The 26,994-nt window shown below is 42.3% G+C and overlaps 1 protein-coding gene across 2 annotated transcripts in view; it reads left to right on the top strand.

The window, feature by feature from the left end:
• ABL2 (ABL proto-oncogene 2, non-receptor tyrosine kinase) overlaps positions 1-26,994 on the top strand; it is a 162,900-nt gene that overhangs the window by 93,919 nt on the left and 41,987 nt on the right. For both annotated transcript variants that reach the window (XM_053693962.1, XM_053693964.1), the window contains exon 3: positions 2,044-2,339. In XM_053693962.1, the coding sequence (XP_053549937.1) occupies positions 2,044-2,339 (296 nt within the window). The remainder of the gene's footprint in view (positions 1-2,043; positions 2,340-26,994) is intronic.

The raw sequence follows: 26,994 nt of genomic DNA, 5'->3' as shown, positions 1-26,994 counted from the left end.
GGGAGGCGGACTTTCTAAGTCGCCAGACTTTTCATCCGGGGGAGTGGGAACTTCATCCGGTGATATTTGCTCAACTGATTCTTCGTTGGGGCAAACCGGAACTGGATCTCATGGCATCTCGCCAGAACGCCAAGCTTCCGTGCTACGGATCCAGGTCCAGGGACCCGGGAGCGGTGCTGATAGATGCACTAGCAGCCCCTTGGGTTTTCCACATGGCTTGTGTGTTTCCACCTTTTCCGCTACTGCCTCGACTGATTGCCAAGATCAAACAGGAGAGAGCATCAGTGATTCTGATAGCGCCTGCGTGGCCACGCAGGACCTGGTATGCAGACCTAGTGGACATGTCGCCCTGTCCACCATGGTCTCTACCTCTGAGGCAGGACCTTCTAATTCAGGGTCCTTTCAACCATCCAAACCTAATTTCTCTGAGGCTGACTGCATGGAGATTGAACGCTTGATTCTATCGAAGCGTGGTTTCTCGGAGTCGGTTATTGATACATTAATACAGGCTCGGAAACCTGTGACCAGAAAAATTTACCATAAGATATGGCGTAAATATTTATATTGGTGTGAATCCAAGAGTTACTCATGGAGTAAGGTTAGGATTCCTAGGATATTGGCATTTCTACAAGAGGGTTTAGAAAAGGGTTTATCCGCTAGTTTGCTAAAGGGACAGATTTCTGCTCTGTCTATTCTTTTACACAAACGTCTGGCAGAGAATCCAGACGTCCAGGCTTTTTGTCAGGCTTTGGCTAGGATTAAGCCTGTGTTTAAAGCTGTTGCTCCTCCGTGGAGCTTAAACTTGGTTCTTAAAGTTCTTCAGGGTGTTCCGTTTGAACCCCTTCATTCCATGGATATTAAGCTTTTATCTTGGAAAGTTCTGTTTTTGATGGCTATTTCCTCGGCTCGAAGAGTCTCGGAGTTATCTGCCTTACATTGTGATTCTCCTTATCTGATCTTTCATTTAGACAAGGTAGTCCTGCGTACTAAACCTGGGTTTTTACCTAAGGTTGTTTCTAACAGGAATATCAATCAAGAGATTGTTGTTCCATCATTATGTCCTAATCATTCTTCAAAGAAGGAACGTCTTTTGCATAATCTAGACGTGGTCCGTGCCCTGAAGTTCTACTTACAGGCAACTAAAGATTTTCGGCAAACTTCTTCTCTGTTTGTCGTTTACTCTGGACAGAGGAGAGGTCAAAAGGCTTCGGCTACCTCTCTCTCTTTTTGGCTTCGTAGCATAATACGTTTAGCCTATGAGACTGCTGGACAGCAGCCTCCTGAAAGAATTACAGCTCATTCCACTAGAGCTGTGGCTTCCACCTGGGCCTTTAAGAATGAGGCCTCTGTTGAACAGATTTGCAAGGCTGCAACTTGGTCTTCACTTCATACTTTTTACAAATTTGACACTTTTGCTTCTTCGGAGGCTGTTTTTGGGAGAAAGGTTCTACAGGCAGTGGTTCCTTCTGTTTAATGTTCCTGCCTTGTCCCTCCCATCATCCGTGTACTTAGCTTTGGTATTGGTATCCCATAAGTAATGGATGACCCGTGGACTGAACACACTTAACAAGAGAAAACATAATTTATGCTTACCTGATAAATTTATTTCTCTTGTAGTGTGTTCAGTCCACGGCCCGCCCTGTCTTTTTAAGGCAGGTTCTAAATTTTAAATTATAACTCCAGTCACCACTGCACCCTATAGTTTCTCCTTTCTCGTCTTGTTTTGGTCGAATGACTGGATATGACATGTGAGGGGAGGAGCTATATAGCAGCTCTGCTTGGGTGATCCTCTTTCAACTTCCTGTTGGGAAGGAGAATATATCCCATAAGTAATAGATGACCCGTGGACTGAACACACTACAAGAGAAATAAATTTATCAGGTAAGCATAAATTATGTTTTTTTTATTAGCTTACTGTTTGTTTAATGATGAACCAGCAGAGAAGTAACCATTTAAAACATCTTAATGGCATATTTGCTATAGCTTAAATCAATATACGTCTTTTTTTTTTTTCACTCTCTCTCTGTTTCTTTATCTAAATAGGAGAGAAGCTGCGGGTTCTGTGCTACAACCAGAATGGAGAGTGGTGTGAGGTGTTGTCAAAAAATGGACAAGGCTGGGTGCCAAGCAATTATATCACTCCAGTCAACAGCTTGGAGAAGCACTCTTGGTACCACGGCCCTGTATCTCGCAGTGCGGCAGAATACCTACTCAGCAGCCTCATCAATGGTAGCTTCCTGGTACGGGAGAGTGAGAGCAGCCCCGGCCAGCTGTCAATTTCCCTGCGTTACGAAGGGCGTGTCTACCACTACCGCATCAACACTGCTTCCGATGGCAAGGTGAGGAGGTGAGGGTGTCGGCATTGCCTACAAAGCTGTGAGTCAATTGTAAAAAGCAAAGGGTCTGTTAGGTATTTGGCTAAAAAAAAACAGACCACTTAATATAGCACATAATATGCTCACTCAGTCAAAATTAGATTCATTAAAATGTCTAAAGAAAAGTTTTGAGTACAATGTTCCTTTAAATATATAAATGTTTACCGAGAAACCAAAATGGCATTTAAAGGGACATCCTACTCAAACCTTTTACATTGTGCACATTAAAGAGCAGTGTTGAAGTCTAACACAATTACAATTTCCATCAATGGAGGAATGGGGCTCCCCGAAATTAAACTTAATATGGCATCATTGATGAGATATGGTTTTAAACGCTATCTAGGACAGAATCTATATACTAAAAAAACTTGATCAACACATGATTTAAACTAAAAATAAAATGTGCAACAAAAACCACACACAAATAGTGATAATAATACAGACCAAAATGCAGGAATATATCCAAAGTGAAGAGTGTCTTTAAAGGGACAGTCTAGTCAAAAAATAAATTCATGATTCGGATAGGGCATCTAATTGTCAACAACTTTCCAATTTACTTTTATAATCAATTTTGCTTTGTTCTCTTGGTATTCTTGGTTTAAAGCTAAACCTAGGTAGGCTCATATGCAAATTTCTTGAAAGCCGGCTCTTATCTGAATGCATTTTGACAGGTTTTCCCAACTAAAGGGCGTTGGTTCATATGTGCCTTATAGGTAACGTGCTCATGCACGTGGGTTCAGCACTGATTGGCTAAAATGCAAGTCTGTCAAAAGAACTGAAATAAGGAGGCAGTCTGCAGAGACTTAGATACAAGGTAATCACAGAGGTGAAAAGTGTATTAATATTACAGTGTTGGTTATGCAAAACTGGGGAATGGGTAATAAAGGGATTATCTATCTTTCTCCAACATAGGTGTGTCCGGTCCACGGCGTCATCCTTACTTGTGGGATATTCTCTTCCCCAACAGGAAATGGCAAAGAGCCCAGCAAAGCTGGTCACATGATCCCTCCTAGGCTCCACCTTCCCCAGTCATTCTCTTTGCCGTTGCACAGGCAACATCTCCACGGAGATGGCTTAGAGTTTTTTGGTGTTTAAATGTAGTTTTTATTCTTCAATCAAGAGTTTGTTATTTTAAAATAGTGCTGGTATGTACTATTTACTCTGAAACAGAAAAGAGATGAAGATTTCTGTTTGTAAGAGGAAAATGATTTTAGCAACCGTTACTAAAATCGATGGCTGTTTCCACACAGGACTGTTGAGAGGAATTAACTTCAGTTGGGGGAAACAGTGAGCAGACTTCTGCTGCTTGAGGTATGACACATTTCTAACAAGACTTGGTAATGCTGGAAGCTGTCATTTTCCCTATGGGATCCGGTAAGCCATTTTTATTAAATAAGAATAAAGGGCTTCACAAGGGCTTTAAAGACTGGTAGACATTTTTCTGGGCTAAAACGATTGATTTATAAGCATTTTTAATAGTTTATAGCTTTGAGGAGTTATTTTATTCTTGGGAATTATGTTAAAGAAACGGCAGGCACTGTATTGGACACCTTTTTCACTGGGGGCCTTCTCTAATCATAGGCTGAGCCTCATTTTCGCGCCTCTATTGCGCAGTTGTTTTTGGGAAGCAAGACATGCAGATGCATGTGTGAGGAGCTCAGATACATAGAAAAAGCTTACTGAAGGCGTCATTTGGTATCGTATTCCCCTCTGGGCTTGGTTGGGTCTCAGCAAAGCAGATACCAGGGACTGTATAGGGGTTAAATATAAAAACGGCTCCGGTTCCGTTATTTTAAGAGTTAAAGCTTTCAAATTTGGTGTGCAATACTTTTAAGGCTTTAAGACACTGTGGTGAAATTTTGGTGAATTTTGAACAATTCCTTCATACTTTTTCACATATTCAGTAATAAAGTGTGTTCAGTTTAAAATTTAAAGTGACAGTAACGGTTTTATTTTAAAACGTTTTTTGTTCTTTGTTATCAAGTTTATGCCTGTTTAACATGTCTGAACTATCAGATAGACTATGTTCTGTATGTGAGGAAGCCAAGGTTCCTTCTCATTTAAATAGATGTGATGTATGTGACAAACAATTTAGAGAAAATGATGCCCAAGATGATTCCTCAAGTGAGGGGAGTATGCATGGTACTGCATCATCCCCTCCTTCGTCTACGCCAGTCTTGCCCACACAGGAGGCCCCTAGTACATCTAGTGCGCCAATACTCCTTACTATGCAACAATTAACGGCTGTAATGGATAATTCTATCAAAAACATTTTAGCCAAAATGCCCACTTATCAGCGAAAGCGCGACTGCTCTGTTTTAGAAAATACTGAAGAGCATGAGGACGCTGATGATAATGGTTCTGACATGCCCCTACACCAGTCTGAGGGGGCCAGGGAGGTTTTGTCTGAGGGAGAAATTTCTGATTCAGGGAAAATTTCTCATCAAGCTGAACCTGATGTTGTGACATTTAAATTTAAATTGGAACATCTCCGCGCACTGCTTAAGGAGGTGTTGTCTACTCTGGATGATTGTGACAATTTGGTCATTCCAGAGAAATTATGTAAGATGGACAAGTTCCTAGAGGTCCCGGGGCCCCCCGAAGCTTTTCCTATACCCAAGCGGGTGGCGGACATTGTAAACAAAGAATGGGAAAGGCCCGGCATACCTTTTGTCCCTCCCCCTATATTTAAGAATTTGTTTCCTATGGTCGACCCCAGAAAGGACTTATGGCAGACAGTCCCCAAGGTCGAGGGGGCGGTTTCTACTCTAAACAAACGCACTACTATCCCTATAGAAGATAGTTGTGCTTTCAAAGATCCTATGGATAAAAAATTAGAGGGTTTGCTTAAAAAGATGTTTGTTCAGCAAGGTTACCTTCTACAACCAATTTCATGCATTGTTCCTGTCACTACAGCAGCGTGTTTCTGGTTCGATGAACTAGAAAAGTCGCTCGATAAAGATTCTTCTTATGAGGAGATTATGGACAGAGTTCACGCTCTTAAATTGGCTAACTCTTTTACTTTAGACTCCACTTTGCAATTAGCTAGATTAGCGGCGAAAAATTCAGGGTTTGCTATTGTGGCGTGCAGAGCGCTTTGGCTAAAATCTTGGTCAGCGGATGCGTCTTCCAAGAACAAATTGCTTAACATACCTTTCAAGGGGAAAACGCTGTTTGGCCCTGACTTGAAAGAGATTATTTCAGATATCACTGGGGGTAAGGGCCACGCCCTTCCTCAGGATAGGTCTTTTAAGGCTAAAAATAAACCAAATTTTCGTCCCTTTCGCAGAAACGGACCAGCCTCAAGTTCTACATCCTCTAAGCAAGAGGGTAATACTTCTCAAACCAAGCCAGCCTGGAGGCCAATGCAAGGCTGGAACAAAGGTAAGCAGGCCAAGAAACCTGCCACTGCTACCAAGACAGCATGAGATGTTGGCCCCCGATCCGGGACCGGATCTGGTGGGGGGCAGACTTTCTCTCTTCGCTCAGGCTTGGGCAAGAGATGTTCTGGATCCTTGGGCGCTAGAAATAGTCTCCCAAGGTTATCTTCTGGAATTCAAGGAGCTACCCCCAAGGGGGAGGTTCCACAGGTCTCAATTGTCTTCAGACCACATAAAAAGACAGGCATTCTTACATTGTGTAGAAGACCTGTTAAAAATGGGAGTGATTCATCCGGTTCCATTAGGAGAACAAGGGATGGGATTCTACTCCAATCTGTTCATAGTTCCCAAAAAAGAGGGAACATTCAGACCAATCTTAGATCTCAAGATCCTAAACAAATTTCTCAAGGTTCCATCGTTCAAAATGGAAACCATTCGGACAATTCTTCCTACCATCCAGGAAGGTCAATTCATGACCACGGTGGATTTAAAGGATGCGTATCTACATATTCCTATCCACAAGGAACATCATCGGTTCCTAAGGTTCGCCTTTCTGGACAAGCATTACCAGTTTGTGGCACTTCCATTCGGATTAGCCACTGCTCCAAGAATTTTCACAAAGGTACTAGGGTCCCTTCTAGCGGTGCTAAGACCAAGGGGCATTGCAGTAGTACCTTACTTGGACGACATACTGATTCAAGCGTCGTCTCTACCACAAGCAAAGGCTCATACGGACATTGTTCTGGCCTTTCTCAGATCTCACGGGTGGAAATTGAACGTAGAAAAAAGTTCTCTATCTCCGTCAACAAGAGTTCCCTTCTTGGGAACAATAATAGACTCCTTAGAAATGAGGATTTTTCTGACAGAGGCCAGAAAATCAAAACTTCTAAGCTCTTGTTAAGTACTTCATTCTGTTCTTCTTCCTTCCATAGCGCAGTGCATGGAAGTAATAGGTTTGATGGTCGCGGCAATGGACATAGTTCCTTTTGCGCGAATTCATCTAAGACCATTACAACTGTGCATGCTCAGTCAGTGGAATGGGGATTATACAGACTTGTCTCCGACGATACAAGTAGATCAGAGGACCAGAGATTCACTCCATTGGTGGCTGACCCTGGACAACCTGTCACAAGGGATGAGCTTCCGCAGACCAGAGTGGGTCATTGTCACGACCGACGCCAGTCTGGTGGGCTGGGGCGCGGTCTGGGAACCCCTGAAAGCTCAGGGTCTTTGGTCTCGGGAAGAATCTCTTCTCCCGATAAATATTCTGGAACTGAGAGCGATATTCAATGCTCTCAAGGCTTGGCCTCAGCTAGCAAAGGCCAAATTCATACGGTTTCAATCAGACAACATGACGACTGTTGCGTATATCAACCATCAGGGGGGAACAAGGAGTTCCCTGGCGATGGAAGAAGTGACCAAAATAATTCAATGGGCGGAGACTCACTCCTGCCACTTGTCTGCAATCCACATCCCAGGAGTGGAAAATTGGGAAGCGGATTTTCTGAGTCGTCAGACATTTCATCCGGGGGAGTGGGAACTCCATCCGGAAATCTTTGCCCAAATAATTCAATTGTGGGGCATTCCAGACATGGATCTGATGGCGTCTCGTCAGAACTTCAAGGTTCCTTGCTACGGGTCCAGATCCAGGGATCCCAAGGCGACTCTAGTGGATGCACTAGTAGCACCTTGGAGCTTCAACCTAGCTTATGTGTTCCCACCGTTTCCTCTCATTCCCAGGCTGGTAGCCAGGATCAAACAGGAGAGGGTATCGGTGATCTTGATAGCTCCTGCGTGGCCACGCAGGACTTGGTATGCAGATCTGGTGAATATGTCATCGGCTCCACCATGGAAGCTACCTTTGAGACAGGACCTTCTTGTTCAAGGTCCGTTCGAACATCCGAATCTGGCCTCACTCCAACTGACTGCTTGGAGATTGAACGCTTGATTTTATCAAAGCGAGGGTTCTCAGATTCTGTCATTGATACTCTTGTTCAGGCCAGAAAGCCTGTAACTAGAAAAATCTACCATAAAATATGGAAAAAATATATCTGTTGGTGTGAATCTAAAGGATTCCCATGGAACAAGATAAAAATTCCTAAGATTCTATCCTTTCTTCAAGAAGGTTTGGAGAAAGGATTATCTGCAAGTTCTTTGAAGGGACAGATTTCTGCTTTATCTGTTTTACTTCACAAAAAGCTGGCGGCTGTGCCAGATGTTCAAGCTTTTGTTCAGGCTCTGGTTAGAATCAAGCCTGTTTACAAACCTTTGACTCCTCCTTGGAGTCTTAATTTAGTTCTTTCAGTTCTTCAGGGGGTTCCGTTTGAACCCCTACATTCCGTTGATATCAAGTTATTATCTTGGAAAGTTTTGTTTTTGGTTGCAATTTCTTCTGCTAGAAGAGTTTCAGAGTTATCTGCTCTGCAGTGTTCTCCTCCTTATCTGGTGTTCCATGCAGATAAGGTGGTTTTGCGTACTAAACCTGGTTTTCTTCCGAAAGTTGTTTCTAACAAAAATATTAACCAGGAGATAGTCGTGCCTTCTTTGTGTCCGAATCCAGTTTCAAAGAAGGAACGTTTGTTGCACAATTTGGATGTAGTTCGTGCTCTAAAATTCTATTTAGAGGCTACAAAGGATTTCAGACAAACATCTTCCTTGTTTGTTGTTTATTCTGGTAAAAGGAGAGGTCAAAAAGCAACTTCTACCTCTCTCTCTTTTTGGCTTAAAAGCATCATCAGATTGGCTTACGAGACTGCCGGACGGCAGCCTCCTGAAAGAATCACAGCTCATTCCACTAGGGCCGTGGCTTCCACATGGGCCTTCAAGAACAAGGCTTCTGTTGATCAGATATGTAAGGCAGCGACTTGGTCTTCACTGCACACTTTTACTAAATTTTACAAATTTGATACTTTTGCTTCTTCTGAGGCTATTTTTGGGAGAAAGGTTTTGCAAGCCGTGGTGCCTTCCATCTAGGTGACCTGATTTTCTCCCTCCCATCATCCGTGTCCTAAAGCTTTGGTATTGGTTCCCACAAGTAAGGATGACGCCGTGGACCGGACACACCTATGTTGGAGAAAACAGAATTTATGTTTACCTGATAAATTACTTTCTCCAACGGTGTGTCCGGTCCACGGCCCGCCCTGGTTTTTTAATCAGGTCTGATGATTTATTTTCTCTAACTACAGTCACCACGGTATCATATGATTTCTCCTATGCAAATATTCCTCCTTTACGTCGGTCGAATGACTGGGGAAGGCGGAGCCTAGGAGGGATCATGTGACCAGCTTTGCTGGGCTCTTTGCCATTTCCTGTTGGGGAAGAGAATATCCCACAAGTAAGGATGACGCCGTGGACCGGACACACCGTTGGAGAAAGTAATTTATCAGGTAAACATAAATTCTGTTTTTTAAACAATAACAATTCTGATGGAAACAGTCCCACAAATACAAAAAAAAAACTTAAATTATGCTTACCTGATCATTTTCTTTTCTTCTGTACGAGGAGTGCACACAGCTGCATTCATTACTTTTGGGAAATACAGAACTTGGCCACCAGGAGGAGGAAAAGTCACCCCAGCCAAAGGCTTAAATACCTCCCCCACTTCCATCATCCCCCAGTCATTCTGCCAAGGGAACAAGGAACAGTAGGAGAAATATCAGGGTGAAAAAAGGTGCCAGAAGAACGAATAAAAAAGAATTTAAGGCCGCCCATCGAAATAACGTGCAGGGAGCTATGGACTCTCCCCGTACAGAAGAAAAGAAAATTATCAGGTAAGCATAATTTTAACTTTTTCTTCTTAAAGCGGAGAGAGTTCACAGCTGCATTCATTACTTTTGGGAAATCAATAACCAAGCTTATAGAGGACACTGAATTCAAACGGGCGGGAACAAAAAGGCGGCCCATTCTGATGGCATCACAGCCTGACACAACCCGGATTCCCGATAAAGAAAACTACTTCAACAGAAGCAGGAAGAACAAACATATGGAAAGGACAAGGTAACTGCCCATCAACTAGAACCAAAAGGATCCCAGTTAGAGACTACTCTGAAATTCTGGACTCCACTGAGGAGACAAAAGGTCCACTCTCTAGAAGCACACAAATGAAAACCTCTCCATGATCAATGGCAAGGGAAACAACAAACAAACTCCCACACCACATTCTCTCTAACTGAAAGAAAAGAAGAATAAGATAAGAAGGTCAGAAAGAACCTCCAGAAACAATCCCCGAAGATTCAAGGACAAAACAGAGAGAGAAGCCCCTAGCATAACTCGAAAAAGAGCGGGCTACCAAGCTGCAAGAGGACAAAGTCCTGTAGAGAATACTCTACCAACGGAGGAGAGCAAAGAAAGGAAAAATTCCAGACCACCACCTACATGGATCCAAAGGAACCAACGTAAAGCCGTAACCAGAACCGAAGTCCCAGAAGGACAAAAAGGTAGAACAAGACTACCTTAACATAGACGGCTAACTAGCACAGAGAAACTGAACACCCATAGGTCAGAAAAAAACCCAGGAGCAGAACAGGAACAGAATAATAACATCAGTTTATGCCACAAACGAAAGCTGCAGGCTTCCATCGCATAGGCAGCCAGACTAAACGTCAAACCATAGTAACTAGCCAACCGAGTAGGTAGCAGACTTGCACCAGGACATTCCTGGAAAGATAAAAACTCAGAAAGCAGGGCGGACCAACTCCCCTCCCCCCCCCCTGCTACTAGATAACGGGGTAAGGGAGGACAACACCCTGACCAATAAAGAACCACCAACTACACGCCAAGGGAAGGTTCCCGACCAACTGCAAGGCCTCCCAACCTAAGGAAGGATCACTCGGGAGACATGATACGTGGTCGATGCTAGACAGAGCAGTCAGAATTCCTGACCCCTACTCCGATTGAACAATCCTATCACAGAAGCTACTGTCAACGTCCCAAAGGACAAGAGAGATTAAAAAATCCCAGCATTGACCAGGCCCGAGATCAATGAATCTCCAGCCACTAGTTCCTAAGGAAAAGAAGCAGGAAAGAGGCACCGACACCCAGAGAGACCAACTCGGGATCCAGGATACCTATCCTCATTACCCCTCAGAAACCCGAAGGGAGGGTACACTGCATACAAGAGAAACCCTCGACCCACTGAACTCCTAGAGACAGATGAGGAAAACTACCTCAGAAGGAGCCAACAGGATAGGCCCAGTAGACCGGATCCTTCCAAATAGAAGGAAAACGAAGAAAGTCAGGAATATTCCAGTAAAGAAATTCCCAGGGAAAAACTTACTCCATCTCTCCCAAACAGAGAAAAAGAGCCGCCCCAGTAGGACAAGGAGATTTCCCAGGATCGGGAAAACAAGCCTGCTACTGAATGCCGGACAGATCCAAGACTATTAAAATCTGGAAAACAGATAATCCAAAAGACAGTTTTCACTCCAGCTGTTCTTATGGATTACACTTTGTTTTACGTGTTTTAGAATGTTTTTCGAAGATTTCTTCTAATAAAGCTCGTTTTATCTAATTTGGTGCCTTGAGACTCACCGGGTTTTTGTACATATCTATCGGAAAATTTACTTGATTAGAGTCTCGGCACACTGGCTGTCACAACAGTGTATGGGGCTACGAGTTCGTAGGAGGGGATCCCATTGGATCACGCCAAAGACCGGAAGTACGCAAGAAGGTGGTGAACATCGGTGATCAGCGAAGCTGCCGCGTTGGTAATGGCACACCTCCCAATGGAAGCTTAGTACACGAGCAGTCATCACAGAGCAGAGAGAAGCCGGTTAAGAGGCTGAGGTAAGCGAGCACTCGGTGGAAGGTACAGGTACATCTTGGTAAGTTGTGCACCGCACCGTTTACTGCCGTTACCTCACATAAACTTCTCATAACAGTGTTTGCTGATTTTGACGCTAACTAACGGAATATGGAAGTGACCTCTAAGTATTCCCATCCCCATGCGCCTTGAGCCTTCACTTGGGAGACAATTGTACTTGTCAATCTGTTAGATAATCCAAAATGCCAAGTCAAAGACAAGGACTAGGTTAAAAAAATGGAACTCCAAAAACCAGGTGCTGGATCAAAACTAAAAACCTTGAGGAACAACCACAAAGTTACCTTCTGGAAATTAAATTTGCACAGCAGTGGATGCATGTCATACCTCATGGGGTCTTGGACTCTGAGCTCTCATGATTTATCCCAGTGGCTGTCCACTCAGCCCAAAAAAGCTTCAAAGATAACACCCACAAAGTCCGAAGACAAAGGAAGAACCAAAAAGAGATCAGTACACCATGATTAAGAGAATATGACAGTCTCTAAAGATCCAGACTGGATCAACCCCGGAAAATCTATAGCTCAAGGAATTAATGAATGAACGAGCATCCTAAAACTCCTATCGGGTGACGGCAAGAGAGACCGCATAATAATCCCCCAGATCCCCAAGTATATAGGATCGAAAAGAGGATACTGCAAGGGGAAAAAAACGGTCCCCAAGAACCGGGTCTCCTCAACCAGATGACCGAAAGTCCTACCCCAAAAAGACAAGGGTAGGACAAAAGTACAGCAATCCTCAGAAAAGAAACACTTCCGCCGGAAGTAACATCTATCGCGACCATAAAATCGCTAGTATCAAAATCCCAGTGAAGAAAGAATTTTCCTAAAACGGAAACTCTACAACAATCACTTGCGCCAAAATAAAGAAATTAAACACATCCTATCCGGATCAAAACAAAGTAGACCGCACCCGCAGGTGAATGCCAAACAGGAATGGAAGCACTAACAGGACCAGCCTGTCAGATACCCTAATCCTCAGGAGCTCAGAACTGGGATTAGACACACAAAAACAAGAGTCGACTAATAGTAGGATCTCGCCCCTCCACTTGTCTAGCGCTGTTCGCCATCTGATTCATAAGCCTGAGGATCCGTTGACGAATCAGAACTGGTATCCTCCAAAGCCGCCAACACATGCCGCAGCAGGACACACAGGCGCGCAAGTCTGAATCTAAATGCAAAATCCACCTCTGGCGGGGCATCTGAAGGCCCGACCCTGAAAGCTGTACCCCTGAAACCTCAGAGGAAACCGCTTCCCCAGAGGAAGTATCTGAAATAATTTAACTCGCACCTGACGTCCCCAGGTTGAGGACACGGATAAACTCTTTGCTTGCAATCAGGAAGATGTAAGTGCGCCATCGCCAAAGATATGGCCATGCGGAACCGTGCTGTAACCTCTGGTGGAAATAAACCTCCTTCCGGAGAAGGGGAAACTGTATTCGGGACAACTGCCTGTGTAGGAACAGAAAATTCTAGGGAACGCACCTCACAGGACACAGAATCCTCAGAGGCGGATGGCTCAGCGGTCTCTAACCTCTCCCCAGAGGGAGAAGAGAGCACTCTATTAGGGCATACGGAACATAATTGATTGGGCTGGATTACCCTGGCCTCTCCACAATCTATGCAAGTAACAGAATCTGAATCAGAGAAATCCTTCTCCAAAAAATCAGAATCCTCTATAGCTTGACTGATTAAATTATGGACAAAAACAACTGGCACCTTACCCCCAATGGCTGGGGCACTCACCACCTCCTGTGACCCAGACAAGTAGAGAAACAGATCCTCTCCACCGACACTCGGACATGAATACAGAAATGGAGAATGAAAACGTGACCACGGTTGGTCACGAGGTGTGACATGCCCCAGCATCTCTACACATAAGCAGACAGAACCACATAGCAAACATGATTAAAGTCCCCACTGCTCAATAACCCCCCTCAGGAGATTCCATAAAGATAAAGGAGTCCCACTGAGACCCTGTCTTCTATCATTTACATTACATTCTCATAATGAAAAGGAAAATGAAGCAATCTTACCGGAATCTATGCCTTGGAACTGTAACACGGTCTTTCAAGTTTGACAGATCGTAGCATTGCTTCTGACATGGACTTGAGTGAAGAAAGCAGGCAGCAAAACTCGTCAACGCTGATTGCTTATAGAGCTGTTAATTTAAGTTGGGATGGTTTCGCAGAAAGACTCTCCCTGCATCTCTGGACTCTAACTTTCATCCATGCTCTCACAGAGAGGCTGACAGGACTACTTAAAACTCCCGTCCCATCTTGAAGAGTACTACCCTAAATAAGAGACTACTCCGTAATCTTCCCACACTTCTCTGCCAACCTCCTGTGACAAAAGGCAAAGAATTACTGGATGATGAGGGAAGTGGGGGAGGTATTTAAGCCTTTGGCTGGGGTGTCTTTGCCTCCTCCTGGTGGCCAGGTTCTGTATTTCTCAAAAGTAATGAATGCAGCTGTGGACTCTCCCTGTTTTAAGAAGAAAAGCCAAAGTTCTTTTAGATCACTAAGGGTAACAGGTACAAACATTCAAGGATACAATGCTTAAAGGGACACTGAACTAAAATGTTTTTCTTTTGTGATTCAGATAGAGCATGAAATTTTAAGCAACTTTCTAATTTACTCCTATTATCAAATGTTCTTTATTTTTGGTGAACAACCTAGGTTGTCCTTGCTGATTGGTGGATAAATTCATCCACAAATCATAAACTTCTGCCCAGAGTTCTGAACCAAGAAAAAAAGCTTAGATGCCTTTTTCATATAAAGATAGCAAGAGAACGAAGAAAAATTGATAATAGAAGTAAATTAGAAAGTTTCTTAAAATTGCATGCTCTATTTGAATCACAAAATAATTTTTTTGGGTTCAGTGTCCCTTTAAATGACTCCAACAATCGTTTCACCAACTGCTGTTAGCTTTTTCAAGGAGCATACATGGTTTACCCTATATCTTTAAATTATCTCCCTCATGCTTATAAAATAGAACTATACATATATATATATATATATATATATATAATACACACACACATACACACACACACACATACACACACACACACATACACACACACACACACACACACACATACACACACACACACATACACACACACACACACACACACACACATACACACACACACATACACACACACACACACACATACACACACACACATACACACACACACATACACACACACACACATACACACACACACATACACACATACACACATACACACATACACACACACACACACATACACACACACACATACACACACACATACACACACACATACACACACACATACACACACACACACACACACACACACACATACACACATACACACACACACACACACACACACACACACACACACACACTGGATATAAAAAGTCTACACACCCCTGTTAAAATGTCAGGTTTCTGTGATGTGAAAAAATGAGACAAAGATAAATCATTTCAGAACTTTTTCCACCTTTAATGTGACCTATAAACTGTACAACTCAATTGAAAAACAAACTGAAATATTTTAGGTGGAGGGAAGAAAAGAAAAAAAACTAAAATGTGGTTGCATAAATAGGAGTCAGCATACACCTGCCATCATTTAAAGTGCCTCTGATTAACCCCAAATAAAGTTCAGCTGCTCTAGTTGGTCTTTCCTGAAATTTTCTTAGTCGCATCCCACAGCAAAAGCCATGGTCCACAGAGAACTTCTAAAGCATCAGAGGGATCTCATTGTTAAAAGGTATCAGTCAGGAGAAGGGTACAAAATAATTTCCAAGGCATTAGATATACCATAGAACACAGTGAAGACAGTCCTCATCAAGTGGAGAAAATATGGCACAACAGTGACATTACCAAGAACTGGATGTCCCTCCAAAATTGATGAAAAGACGAGAAGAAAACTGGTCTGGGAGGCTACCAAGAGGCCTACAGCAACATTAAAGGAGCTGCAGGAATATCTGGCAAGTACTGGCTGTGAGGTACATGTGACAACAATCTCACGTATTCTTCATATGTCTGGGCTATGGGGTAGAGTGGCAAGACTAAAGCCTTTTCTTAAGAAGAAAAACATCCAAGCCAGGCTACATTTTGCAAAAACACATCTGAAGTCTCCCAAAAGCATGTGGGAAAATGTGTTATGGTCTGATGAAACCAAGGTTGAACTTTTTGGCCATAATTCCGAAAGATAAGTTTGGTGCAAAAACAACACTGCACATCACCAAAAAAACACCATACCCACAGTGAAGCATGGTGGTGGCAGCATCATGCTTTGGGGCTGTTTTTCTTCAGCTGGAACTGGGACCTTAGTTAAGCTAGAGGGAATTATGAACAGTTCCAAATAGCAGTCAATATTGGCACAAAACCTTCAGGCTTCTGCTAGAAAGCTTAACATGAAGAGGAACTTCATCCTTCAGCATGACAACGCCCCAAAGCATACATCCAAATCAACAAAGGAATGGCTTCACCAGAAGAAGATTAAAGTTTTGGAATGGCCCAGCCAGAGCCCAGACCTGAATCCGATTAAAAATCTGTGGGGTGATCTGAAGAGGACTGTGCACAGGAAATGCCCTCACAATCTGACAGATTTGGAGTGTTTTTGCAAAGAAGAGTGGGCAAATCTTGCCAAGTCAAGATGTGCCATGCTGATAGACTCATACCCAAAAAGACTGAGCGCTGTAATAAAATCAAAAGGTGCTTCAACAAAGTATTATGCAACCATATTATTTTAGTTTTATATTTTTTTTCTTCCCTCTACCTAAAAGATTTCAGTTTGTTTTTCAATTGAGTTGTACAGTTTATAGGTCACATTAAAGGTGGAAAAAGTTCTGAAATGATTTATCTTTGTCTCATTTTTTTACATCACAGAAACCTGACATTTTAACAAGGGGTTTGTAGACTTTTTATATCCACTGTATCCATACATATACAAATAGATATAGAGATATATATATATATATATATATATATATATATATATATATATATACATATACAGTGTACATACATATACAGTGTACATACATATACAGTGTACATACATATACAGTGTACATACATATACAGTGTACATACATATACAGTGTACATACATATACAGTGTACATACATATACAGTGTACATACATATACAGTGTACATACATACACAGTGTACATACATACAAATACATACATACATACACACACACTCCATACTTCTACCCAGTTTCTCACCCGGAAATGAATCCCAATTGGGCAGAAATGGCTATTAACACAATCGGATATTATGGATTTTAAAGTGAAAGTCAATCCTAGCGTTTTACAAACGCTAAGATTGACTATTGAAACAAATAAAGGGGACTTTCATTCATGAAGTATAAGATACTTCATGTAGAAAGCTCCTTTATTTGTTTCAATCGATCACCGTTCTTTGCTGCTACAGCAGCCCACGGGTAAAAAAGTTTTTTGCCAAGAGCTGACGTTTTCACCTCTTAGGCAATAGCCGTGCGGTAAATCCAGCTTTGCTCCCATGGGAGACGTATTTACCGCACGACTATTGGCTTAGAATTACCGCACGACTATTGGCTTAGAGGTGAAAACGTCATCACTTAGCAAAAAAAATTTTTTAACCATGGGCTAACGCTAGGTTTGACTTTCACTTTAATCATAAACAAAAAATCCTCACATTTGATGATGATAGGAAAAGATTCTCTATAAAACATTCACAATTTTATATATTTAGTTGTTTTATACTCCGTTTAGACAAAATAATATTCATACTTCAAGCATCTACCCAGAAATCTGGATCTATGTCTAATCTAAATTTAAAATTTCCTTTTTGAATAAATTTGACAATTATGGTAATTCTTTAAATTAAGATAAAGTAGGATCCTCGCATCCGCAGGGGATAGGTTCCAAGTCCTCCCTGCGGATGCCTAAAAACCTCAGATAGTAGAGAACACTATATATTGTACATACCTATGATAAAGTTTAAAGGGACATAAAACACAAAACTTTTCTTTCATGATTCAGATAAAACCTACAATTTTAAACATTCCAATTTACTTCTGTTAATTAATTTGCTTCGTACTTCAGATATCCTTTGTTGAAGTAATAGCACTGCACATGGGTAAACCAATCACACGAGGCATCTGTGCAGCCACCGATATGCAGCTACTGAGACTATCTATATATGCTTTTTAACAAAGAATATCAAGAGAAGCAAATTAGATAATATAAGTAAATTGGAAAGTTATTTAAAATTGCATGCTCTTTCTAAATCCCGAAATAATTTTTTTTGGGTTTCATGTCCCTTTAATTTATAATGTAAGTGAATTGATTAGTATGTGCTATTGGAAATGATACCAAACACTATTCTAAAAATACAATCCCTGTAATGTATCAGATACAAAAAAAGAACATAGGTAAAGCTCTAGGCTTTAGGATAGAAAGTGCGCCGTTAGGCTAAAAGTATCAAACCAACTTTCTCCAACATAGGTGTGTCCGGTCCACGGCGTCATCCTTACTTGTGGGATATTCTCTTCCCCAACAGGAAATGGCAAAGAGCCCAGCAAAGCTGGTCACATGATCCCTCCTAGGCTCCGCCTACCCCAGTCATTCTCTTTGCCGTTGTACAGGCAACATCTCCACGGAGATGGCTTAGAGTTTTTTAGTGTTTAACTGTAGTTTTTTATTATTCAATCAAGAGTTTGTTATTTTGAAATAGTGCTGGTATGTACTATTTACTCAGAAACAGAAAAGAGATGAAGATTTCTGTTTGTATGAGGAAAATGATTTTAGCAACCGTAACTAAAATCCATGGCTGTTCCACACAGGACTGTTGAGAGCAATTAACTTCAGTTGGGGGAACAGTGTGCAGTCTCTTGCTGCTTGAGGTATGACACATTCTAACAAGACGATGTAATGCTGGAAGCTGTCATTTTCCCTATGGGATCCGGTAAGCCATGTTTATTACGATCGTAAATAAGGGCTTCACAAGGGCTTATTAAGACTGTAGACTTTTCTGGGCTAAATCGATTCATTATTAACACATATTTAGCCTTGAGGAATCATTTTATCTGGGTATTTTGATATAATAATATCGGCAGGCACTGTATTAGACACCTTATTTCTTAGGGGCTTTCCCAAAGCATAAGCAGAGCCTCATTTTCGCGCCGGTGTGGCGCACTTGTTTTTGAGAGGCATGGCATGCTGTCGCATGTGAGAGGAGCTCTGATACTTAGAAAAGACTTTCTGAAGGCGTCATTTGGTATCGTATTCCCCTTTGGGTTTGGTTGGGTCTCAGCAAAGCAGATACCAGGGACTGTAAAGGGGTTAAAGTTTTAAAACGGCTCCGGTTCCGTTATTTTAAGGGTTAAAGCTTCCAAATTTGGTGTGCAATACTTTTAAGGCTTTAAGACACTGTGGTGAAAATTTGGTCTTCACTGCACACTTTTACCAAATTTTACAAGTTTGATACTTTTGCTTCTTCTGAGGCTATTTTTGGGAGAAAGGTTTTGCAAGCCGTGGTGCCTTCCATTTAGGTGACCTGATTTGCTCCCTCCCTTCATCCGTGTCCTAAAGCTTTGGTATTGGTTCCCACAAGTAAGGATGACGCCGTGGACCGGACACACCTATGTTGGAGAAAACAGAATTTATGTTTACCTGATAAATTGCTTTCTCCAACGGTGTGTCCGGTCCACGGCCCGCCCTGGTTTTTTTAATCAGGTCTGATATTTTATTTTCTTTAACTACAGTCACCACGGTACCATATGGTTTCTCCTATGCAAATATTCCTCCTTAACGTCGGTCGAATGACTGGGGTAGGCGGAGCCTAGGAGGGATCATGTGACCAGCTTTGCTGGGCTCTTTGCCATTTCCTGTTGGGGAAGAGAATATCCCACAAGTAAGGATGACGCCGTGGACCGGACACACCGTTGGAGAAAGCAATTTATCAGGTAAACATAAATTCTGTTTTTAGGAATTGTAAATGAAATTTAATAAGAAGCAATGTTAATACAATCTAATAAAAAAGAGACGTCTCCCTATAATCCCAAATTAAAAGTTATAAAATAAGAATAAGCTACGACTAATATCCAGTTGCTTGTACAAAAATTAGCAGACTCTATATATCATTGGACAGCAAACAATATAAAAAACAGGTATCACACAATATAAATCAATCTTAGCATAGCCGTATGTGACAGAGGAAAAAAAAAAAGGGCAGTTCATATACTTGTAGTTTAGAGGAGATATCACAGAGCACAGTAGTCTGGATTGTATCAACCGTGTGATTTTAAACAGTTAGACAGGATGACACTTTTGCTTGTTTACTTATTGGAAAATTTTCCGTATCATAACGGATATGCTGTACTTTACCGTGGATCCAGAGGATGTTTCTCGGTCAAGTCTTGGACCGTAAATGCGACCGCAGCCGCTCTTAGAGGATACGCTTCACAAACCTTCACACGTGTAGGTCAGCGTCTGACGTCACGCCTCCTCCGTGGTTTCCCAAAATAGATGTTGTGACAGCGTGAGGGTAAACAGCTGTCTGTAGGTTTCGTGTTAGTAACTTTGTTACTTAGTGAGTTGTGTTCCGTGCCCCTGAGTGTATAAGTTGGGCTCAGGTATGAAGTGGGGTATACAAATTCCTCCTCACTCCCAATGTAGCATGTTGAAAATTAACCCGGGTTAAAAAATTAGATTTAGCTGGATAAAAGTTGTTCGTGGTTGAAGGGCTTTATCAAGATCCAAGGGAGGGCGAAACGCGTCGCTTGTATATGTGACATTGTAACCTTCAACCACGAACAACTTTTATCCAGCTAAATCTAACTTTTTAACCCGGGTTAATTTTCAACATGCTACATTGGGAGTGAGGAGGAATTTGTATACCCCACTTCATACCTGAGCCCAACTTATACACTCAGGGGCACGGAACACAACTCACTAAGTAACAGTTACTAACGCGAAACCTACAGACAGCTGTTTACCCTCACGCTGTCACAACATCTATTTTGGGAAACCACGGAGGAGGCGTGACGTCAGACGCCGACCTACACTTGTGAAGGTTTGTGAAGCATATCCTCTAAGAGTGGCTGCGGTCGCATTTACGGTCCAAGACTTAACCGAGAAACATCCTCTGGATCCACGATAAAGTACAGCATATCCGTTATGATACGGAAAATTTTCCAATAAGTAAACAAGCAAAAGTGTCATCCTGTCTAACTGTTTAAAATCACACGGTTGATACAATCTCAGACTACTGTGATATCTCCTCTAAACTACAAGTTTATGAACTGCCCTTTTTTTTTCCTCTGTCACATACGGCTATGCTAAGATTGATTTATATTGTGTGATACCTGTTTTTTATATTGTTTGCTGTCCAATGATATATATAGAGTCTGCTAATTTTTGTACAAGCAACTGGATATTTGTCTTAGCTTATTCTTATTTTATAACTTTTAATTTGGGATTATAGGGAGACGTCCCTTTTTTAGATTGTATTAACATTGCTTCTTATTAAATTTCATTTACAATTCCTAAAAGGTGGTTTGATACTTTTAGCCTAACGGCGCACTTTCTATCCTAAAGCCTAGAGCTTTACCTATGTTCCTTTAATTTATAAGTTGGTCACAATAAGACGTTGACAACAATAACTAATAATAAAATATAACAATTCTAATAAAAAATGTTAAACAATATAAGGGCTAATTGAACACAATCACTGCAATACTGCAAGTTTATCTGATCACCAAGATGGCTACTAAGTGACGTCTGCGTAGTGCATATAGCGTGGATACGCTGGACAAAGGGATAAGTAACGTCCCGGGCGGGACCACACAAGATTTAATCACATCATTTTTAAATGATAAATGTTTATTACATGGACCGCGGGCAACCGTAGATAAGTGAAACCGCGGTAACTTAGACAGTGAATACGTTTCTTTATGATTATACAAATGTCTTGCATCAACCTGATTATGTAAAGCATTGTCTTTAATAGCTATAACGTTTTTCTCTTACTTGGTGTATCCAGTCCACGGATTCATCCTTACTTGCGGGATATTCTCAATCCCTACAGGAAGTGGCAAAGAGAGCACACAGCAAAGCTGTCCATATAGCTCCCCTCAGGCTCCGCCCCCCCAGTCATTCTCTTTGCCGCTCTAACAAGTAGCATCTCCACGGGAGGGTAAAGAGTTTGTGGTGTTAGATTTGTAGTTTTATTTCTTCAATCAAGAGTTTGTTATTTTAAAATAGTGCCGGTTTGTACTATTTACTCTGAGGCAGAAAGTGATGAAGATTTCTGCTGAGAGTAAAAAGATTTTAGCATGTTGTAACTAAAATCCATTGCTGTTCTCACACAGGACTGTTGAGTACCGGAGAACTTCAGTTGGGGGGAACAGTTTGCAGGCTTAACTGCTTAAGGTATGCTCAGTCATTTATTTATAACAAGACCTGGTAATGCTAGAAGACTGACAGAAATCCCCATGAGGGAAGGTAAGCCATTTTCTGAGACGCAGTATAGAAGGATGGATTCAGTTAAGGGCTTAAATACTGGTAGACACTGTGATGGGCTAAATCGATTATTTTATTAATGGAATCTTATATTTGTTCAAGTATTTGAAACGTTGGAAACACTTTTGGGGTTTTTATTACGCCTGGCATATTATTAGATGCCTAGTCTGACTCAGGAAGGCCCCATAACTCTGGACTGAAGAGGTAGGGGGCCTCATTTTCGCGCCTCAGTTGCGCAGTTGATTTTCAAGACAGCTTCATGCAGCTTCACGTGTAGAGTCCTGAGAGTGCATGAGGACATCAAGGAGGCTTATATTTCTGCTACAAATAACCCTAAAGGAAGGTAGGGCCACAGCAAAGACTGTGGCACCGTGCTGTAGTGTGTTAAACCGGTTGTTTACTGCAATTTGCTCCGGTTTGGTCAATAATAATTAATTGATTTGAAAATTTGTGTGCAATCATTTCAAAGCATTAGGATCATGTGGTGAAATTTTCATAAAGATCGGATGTTTTTTGGTGATTTGGTAAAAGTGTGTGCTTTTTATTATTTATTTAAAGACACAGTAACGTTTTTTCAAAAAGTGATTTTTTTCTGTATTGTAGTGCTGTATAAGTCTGTCAAACATGTCTGAGACTTCAGATAGACCTTGTTCTTTATGTTTAAAAGCCATGGCGGTACCCCCATTGCATTTATGTGTAAAGTGTGCTAAAACATCTAAGCATTTTAAAGACCATCCAGTGACACTTAAAAATTTAGCCCAAGATGATTCTTTAACAGAGGGTAATGAGGATAGTCCTTCTTCCTCTCCCCATGTGTCGACACCAGTTACGCCCGCACAAGCGATGCCTAGTACCTCTAGCGCATTGGCCCCTATTACTTTACAACAATTAGCAGCAGTAATGGATAATTCCCTTGCAGCATTTTTATCCAAACTGCCAGTTTCTCCAACATAGGTGTGTCCGGTCCACGGCGTCATCCTTACTTGTGGGATATTCTCTTCCCCAACAGGAAATGGCAAAGAGCCCAGCAAAGCTGGTCACATGATCCCTCCTAGGCTCCGCCTACCCCAGTCATTCTCTTTGCCGTTGTACAGGCAACATCTCCACGGAGATGGCTTAGAGTTTTTTAGTGTTTAACTGTAGTTTTTATTATTCAATCAAGAGTTTGTTATTTTAAAATAGTGCTGGTATGTACTATTTACTCAGAAACAGAAAAGAGATGAAGATTTCTGTTTGTATGAGGAAAATGATTTTAGCACCGTAACTAAAATCCATGGCTGTTCCACACAGGACTGTTGAGAGCAATTAACTTCAGTTGGGGGAACAGTGTGCAGTCTCTTGCTGCTTGAGGTATGACACATTCTAACAAGACGATGTAATGCTGGAAGCTGTCATTTTTTCCCTATGGGATCCGGTAAGCCATGTTTATTACGATGGTAAATAAGGGCTTCACAAGGGCTTATTAAGATTGTAGACTTTTCTGGGCTAAATCGATTCAGTTTTAAAACATATTTAGCCCTGAGGAATCATTTTATCTGGGTTTATTGATATTATAATATCGGCAGGCACTGTATTAGACACCTTATTTCTCTGGGGCTTTCCCAAAGCATAAGCAGAGCCTCATTTTCGCGCCGGTGTGGCGCACTTGTTTTTGAGAGGCATGGCATGCAGTCGCATGTGAGAGGAGCTCTGATACTTAGAAAAGACTTCTGAAGGCGTCATTTGGTATCGTATTCCCCTTTGGGTTTGGTTGGGTCTCAGCAAAGCAGATACCAGGGACTGTAAAGGGGTTAAAGTGTTAAAACGGCTCCGGTTCCGTTATTTTAAGGGTTAAAGCTTCCAAATTTGGTGTGCAATACTTTTAAGGCTTTAAGACACTGTGGTGAAAATTTGGTGAATTTTGTACAATTCCTTCATGTTTTTTCGCAATTGCAGTAATAAAGTGTGTTCAGTTTAAAATTTAAAGTGACAGTAACGGTTTTATTTTAAAACGTTTTTTGTACTTTATTATCAAGTTTATGCCTGTTTAACATGTCTGAACTACCAGATAGACTGTGTTCTGAATGTGGGGAAGCCAGAATTCCTGTTCATTTAAATAAATGTGATTTATGTGACAATGACAATGATGCCCAAGATGATTCCTCAAGTGAGGGGAGTAAGCATGGTACTGCATCATTCCCTCCTTCGTCTACACGAGTTTTGCCCACTCAGGAGGCCCCTAGTACATCTAGCGCGCCAATACTCCTTACTATGCAACAATTAACGGCTGTAATGGATAATTCTGTCAAAAACATTTTAGCCAAAATGAACCCTTGTCAGCGTAAGCGTGGCTGCTCTGTTTTAGTTACTGAAGAGCATGACGACGCTGATATTAATATCTCTGAAGGGCCCCTAACCCAATCTGAGGGGGCCAGGGAGGTTTTGTCTGAGGGAGAAATTACTGATTCAGGGAACATTTCTCAACAGGCTGAACCTGATGTAATTGCATTTAAATTTAAGTTGGAACATCTCCGCATTCTGCTTAAGGAGGTATTATCCACTCTGGATGATTGTGAAAAGTTGGTCATCCCAGAGAAACTATGTAAAATGGACAAGTTCCTAGAGGTGCCGGAGCTCCCAGAAGCTTTTCCTATACCCAAGCGGGTGGCGGACATTGTTAATAAAGAATGGGAAAGGCCCGGTATTCCTTTCGTCCCTCCCCCCATATTTAAAAAATTGTTTCCTATGGTCGACCCCAGAAAGGACTTATGGCAGACAGTCCCCAAGGTCGAGGGAGCGGTTTCTACTTTAAACAAACGCACCACTATACCCATAGAGGATAGTTGTGCTTTCAAAGATCCTATGGATAAAAAATTAGAAGGTTTGCTTAAAAAGATGTTTGTTCAGCAGGGTTACCTTCTACAACCAATTTCATGCATTGTCCCTGTCACTACAGCCGCATGTTTCTGGTTTGATGAACTAATAAAGGCACTCGATAGTGATTCTCCTCCTTATGAGGAGATTATGGACAGAATCAATGCTCTCAAATTGGCTAATTCTTTCACCCTAGACGCCACTTTGCAATTGGCTAGGTTAGCGGCTAAGAATTCTGGGTTTGCTATTGTGGCGCGCAGAGCGCTTTGGTTGAAATCTTGGTCGGCTGACGCGTCTTCCAAGAACAAGCTACTAAACATTCCTTTCAAGGGGAAAACGCTGTTTGGCCCTGACTTGAAAGAGATTATCTCGGATATCACTGGGGGTAAGGGCCACGCCCTTCCTCAGGATCGGCCTTTCAAGGCGAAAAATAGACCTAATTTTCGTCCCTTTCGTAAAAACGGACCAGCCCAAAGTGCTACGTCCTCTAAGCAAGAGGGTAATACTTCTCAAGCCAAGCCAGCTTGGAGACCAATGCAAGGCTGGAACAAGGGAAAGCAGGCCAAGAAGCCTGCCACTGCTACCAAGACAGCATGAAATATTGGCCCCCGATCCGGGACCGGATCTGGTGGGGGGCAGACTCTCTCTCTTCGCTCAGGCTTGGGCAAGAGATGTTCTGGATCCTTGGGCGCTAGAAATAGTCTCCCAGGGTTATCTTCTGGAATTCAAGGGACTTCCCCCAAGGGGGAGGTTCCACAGGTCTCAGTTGTCTTCAGACCACATAAAGACAGGCGTTCTTACATTGTGTAGAAGACCTGGTAAAAATGGGAGTGATTCATCCTGTTCCACTAAGAGAACAAGGGATGGGGTTCTACTCCAATCTGTTCATAGTTCCCAAAAAAGAGGGAACGTTCAGACCAATCTTAGATCTCAATATCTTAAACAAGTTTCTCAAGGTTCCATCTTTCAAGATGGAAACCATTCGAACTATTCTTCCTTCCATCCAGGAGGGTCAATTCATGACCACGGTGGATTTAAAGGATGCGTATCTACATATTCCTATCCACAAGGAACATCATCGGTTCCTAAGGTTTGCATTCCTGGACAAACATTACCAGTTCGTGGCGCTTCCTTTCGGATTAGCCACTGCTCCAAGGATTTTCACAAAGGTACTAGGCTCTCTTCTAGCGGTGCTAAGACCAAGGGGCATTGCAGTAGTACCTTACCTGGACGACATTCTGATTCAAGCGTCGTCCCTTCCTCAAGCAAAGGCTCACACGGACATTGTCCTGGCCTTTCTCAGATCTCACGGCTGGAAAGTGAACGTGGAAAAGAGTTCTCTATCCCCGTCAACAAGGGTTCCCTTCTTGGGAACAATTATAGACTCTTTAGAAATGAGGATCTTTCTTACAGAGGCCAGAAAAACAAAACTTCTAGACTCTTGTCGGATACTTCATTCCGTTCCTCTTCCTTCCATAGCTCAGTGCATGGAAGTGATCGGGTTGATGGTAGCGGCGATGGACATAGTTCCTTTTGCGCGCATTCATCTAAGACCATTACAACTGTGCATGCTCAGTCAGTGGAATGGGGACTATACAGACTTGTCTCCGAAGATACAAGTAAATCAGAGGACCAGAGACTCACTCCGTTGGTGGCTGTCCCTGGACAATCTGTCTCAAGGGATGACGTTCCGCAGACCAGAGTGGGTCATTGTCACGACCGACGCCAGTCTGATGGGCTGGGGCGCGGTCTGGGGATCCCTGAAAGCTCAGGGTCTTTGGTCTCGGGAAGAATCTCTTCTACCGATAAATATTCTGGAACTGAGAGCGATATTCAATGCTCTCAAGGCCTGGCCTCGGCTAGCGAGGACCAAGTTCATACGGTTTCAATCAGACAACATGACAACTGTTGCGTACATCAACCATCAGGGGGGAACAAGGAGTTCCCTAGCGATGGAAGAAGTGACCAAAATCATTCTATGGGCGGAGTCTCACTCCTGCCACCTGTCTGCTATCCACATCCCAGGAGTGGAAAATTGGGAAGCGGATT

The sequence above is a fragment of the Bombina bombina genome, chromosome 10, assembly GCF_027579735.1.
Source record: "Bombina bombina isolate aBomBom1 chromosome 10, aBomBom1.pri, whole genome shotgun sequence".
Lineage (NCBI taxonomy): Eukaryota > Metazoa > Chordata > Amphibia > Anura > Bombinatoridae > Bombina > Bombina bombina.
This window is presented reverse-complemented; position numbering and strand designations above follow the sequence as displayed.